At 41.1% G+C, this 3,093-nt stretch overlaps 1 protein-coding gene across 1 annotated transcript; it reads left to right on the top strand.

The window, feature by feature from the left end:
• Positions 1–2,290: 2,290 nt before the first annotated feature.
• On the top strand, positions 2,291–2,874 carry LOC149198034 (protein PLASTID TRANSCRIPTIONALLY ACTIVE 16, chloroplastic-like). Its single transcript, XM_089408899.1, has 2 exons — positions 2,291–2,453; positions 2,494–2,874. The coding sequence occupies exons 1-2, from the start codon at positions 2,343–2,345 to the stop codon at positions 2,872–2,874; spliced, it is 492 nt and encodes a 163-aa protein (XP_089265025.1). The 5' UTR covers positions 2,291–2,342.
• The last annotated feature ends 219 nt before the right edge of the window (positions 2,875–3,093 follow it).

The following is a 3,093-nucleotide window of genomic DNA, read 5'->3' as shown; positions in this document are numbered from 1 at the left end:
AGGGAGATTGGTTGCTCAGAGGATGAGCAACACTTTCAGTAGGGGGGTGATGATGAGCCCCAAAAATGGACAATTATTTGGGCTCATTCAACCTCCTAAGTTGACTTAATCCACCATTCTCATTGGTTTATTGCATGTTTTTTATTATTTTTATGTTAATAGAGTGAATTTGGTTAGTCATTATGCCAACAAGTCTAATGGGTGCTTTGTGTAGCCTTTTTGGTCCACTTGGAGACAAAATTGAATATCTTAATGAGCACTTGGCAGCCAAATTCGTGGGAGAACAAGCTAGAGGATTTGTAGGAAGGTGTCCCCCTCATTTATGGGCCCTTACCTCGAATTCTCCACCATCAGCTCGGAGTTCAAAGGCCACCAAATCAATGAGCACAAGGGCAGCCAAGCAAGTCAAGTAGGACTGCTGTTAACTACAAGTCTTGGGCAGCCAAGTCCCTAAATTTTAGGAGGACTGTTGGGTCCTCAAATTGTATAAATAAGAAGGCTTAGGGCCTCATTTTGGTTAGCCAGTTAGTCATTTTGTTAGCCAGTGGATGTTAGCTAGTTAGCCAGTAGATAGTAGCTAGTGGTTAGTCATTTTTCAGCCATTAGTTAGCTAGTTTGTAGTTCGATTTTTATGCAATAGATTAGCTTTGCTTTCAGCTCATTTTCAAGTCCTTCTTGTGGACAGTTTTGATGTAACTCTTCATTTCTTGATCAATAAAGATGAATCCAACTTTGCACCAGCTCTAAATCTCTCTTAGGAGGTTGTAGCTCTTGGGGTTGGGCCCATCTCAAGTGCCCAGTACCTCCTTTGATTATCTTTATGTGTTTTTGCTGCATTCTTAGAATAAAATCTGCTATTTGGATCTAACTCTTGTTGTGTTATTTAGTTTGTTTTTTTATGTGTAACATAGCTTTTCATGCTCAGATTTAGTTGACAGGTTGTTAATAGAAAAAGCTTCAAGAAAAGGGCCATCAAACATCTGTGGTTTCACCTCTCCCTTAGTGGGATCAGGAGCTGTGACTAGGATGACTTTGCTGCCCACAAAAACACTGATTTTGCTTTGCCATGCAATCACTAGTGTTTGATTTTCATGTGTAGAAGTTGGTTACAAGTTCAAACTTTCATTTGCTTATTTGCATGAGTTAAAATACATGGTTTCATTGCAGGTCACACTTTTGTTCATTCTCTTTACTAACAGCTAGCAAATTAGGTCTTTGAATTCATAAGTCTTTGTTGGTTCAGATTGGAAAAACGACTTGCAGAGCACCTGTACCACTCCTTCATCTACTTATTCTCCATCAGCACCATCCACTCCACCCTCTACTTAGAACCCTTGCTTCACGTTTTCCATTCGCTCCCAAAACCCTAATTTTTGTGCAACATTGCTTCACTCTCCCTTGAACAAATTGAACCATCCTCGCCATTCCTTAGCTCCATCCATCAGTTCCTAGGCCACTTCAGACCCCTATCCTACCTCCATATCCACTCATGCATCTCCCCTCACTCACCCATGCTCCAAAATCCCATTTCAGAACATCCTGTAGAAATCTCTGAACATCCTGTAGAACCCCTGCAGACTTCCTGTAGAAGCTCACGAATGAGGTTTCTTGGCAGCCAAACTTTGTGAGACTCTCTAGAAGGGTGTTAGGGACCCCTTAGACCCTCTCTGAACCTTCCCAACCTTTCCCAACCATTTCTCCTCCTTGATCCACCTCTGCACAGTAAAAAATAGTTAGAAGCACATGCATGATCATTCTAATAACTTAGTCAAAAATACAAAAAGATGTTTTCTTCAAATAGAGGTAGTCTAGACACATGTATTTTACCTTCATAGAAGTAATGGCATCTCTTCTCGTAGTTTGCATTCTCATTTTTGCATCAGTAGGACTAGTTGGTAGAATTAGGGTTTGCTAGGGTTTGTGTTTCTTTTTGGCTTTCATTTTCTTTTCGCAATTAGATTAGCTTCCTTCGAGTTAGCTTTCATCCATCAATTAAAAAGCTTCTTCTAAGAGCTCATAGAAGTTGGCTTAAGCTCCTAGCGGACTTGTGCCAGCTGACCAAGTGACAGCTGCGGCAAGAGCTAGTACTTGTGCATACAGCACTGTCGCTTCCAAGTTTGTTACGAACTACCGGGTTGATAAAATTAAAGAAGGGAGTTCCAGGAGTTGTAGCATTATTGCTACAATACTGGGGCCCACCATCTTTAATTTTATCATATTTTTGTGTTTACGAATCTGATGGAGGGTATTCAAATGTTCTTGATGGAATCTCTTCATTTTTTAGCAACTTGTTTGGAAAATCAAAAATATCATTATCAGAGCTTACTGAAAGAATTGTGGAAATGGGATTAAGTTACACTATCCTGAAGGCCAGTTCCACAGATGATTTTATTTCAGAGAAAGACTGCAACCTTGTTCTTAAGGCGGAAGGAAGTGCAGACGTAAACAACAAAGTAATCAATGCAAATTCAGCATTGCATTCCATGGTTTAAGGTTTCAAAGACACAAGTTGCATCTATGGTAGCTGAGGTTTTCACAAACACTTCCATCTCAGAGAACAAGACTATTGATGTTGCAGCCAGCCCTTCTGCACCTTCTCTGCCAGTTTATGAGCTTTTAAGTGCCATTCCAACAGATGGAAGAAAGGAAGTTTTCGCCGAGGCCCAAGCGAAAGCCAAAGCTGAAGAAGAAGAGCGCATAGCTGCAGAAAATTCACGCAAAAAAAACAGGAGCTTGCTAAACAACTTGAAGCAGAAGCAAAAAGGCTTGCAGAAAAAGAAGCTGAAGCCACTGAACTCGCTGCCCAAGTCAAGGCAGGTGCTTCAACTACTTCATTCGATTATTTTGCAAGAAAGGCTAAAGCATTCGGTGTAGATATTTTTGGGGCAAGGCAAATGATGACAAGTTGGTGACAAGCCAGAAAAGCACAACCCTACAGATGTATCCAACAACATCAGTGATTGGAACACTGGCATTAAACCAAGCTGCCAAAACAGAGGGGGACAAAACCACACTAACACCCAGGGAGAAAAGACTACAGAGTAGAATGGAAAGGACTGAACAAGTCCACGTCAGTGAGGGCACCTCTAAGGT

Source organism: Pinus tabuliformis, chromosome 2_2 (genome assembly GCF_031772625.1).
Source record: "Pinus tabuliformis cultivar Carrire ecotype Pingquan chromosome 2_2, CPIR1, whole genome shotgun sequence".
NCBI lineage: Eukaryota > Viridiplantae > Streptophyta > Pinopsida > Pinales > Pinaceae > Pinus > Pinus tabuliformis.
The sequence above is the reverse complement of the archived record's forward strand: the minus strand, read 5'-3'. Positions and strand labels throughout refer to the sequence as shown.

Coding starts and splice junctions, on each gene's coding strand:
- LOC149198034 (XM_089408899.1), top strand. CDS start 2,343: ATGGGATTAAGTTACACTATCCTGAAGGCCAGTTCCACAGATGATTTT. Junction 2,454..2,493: donor GTGCAGACGTAAACAACAAA/GTAATCAATGCA, acceptor CCATGGTTTAAG/GTTTCAAAGACACAAGTTGC.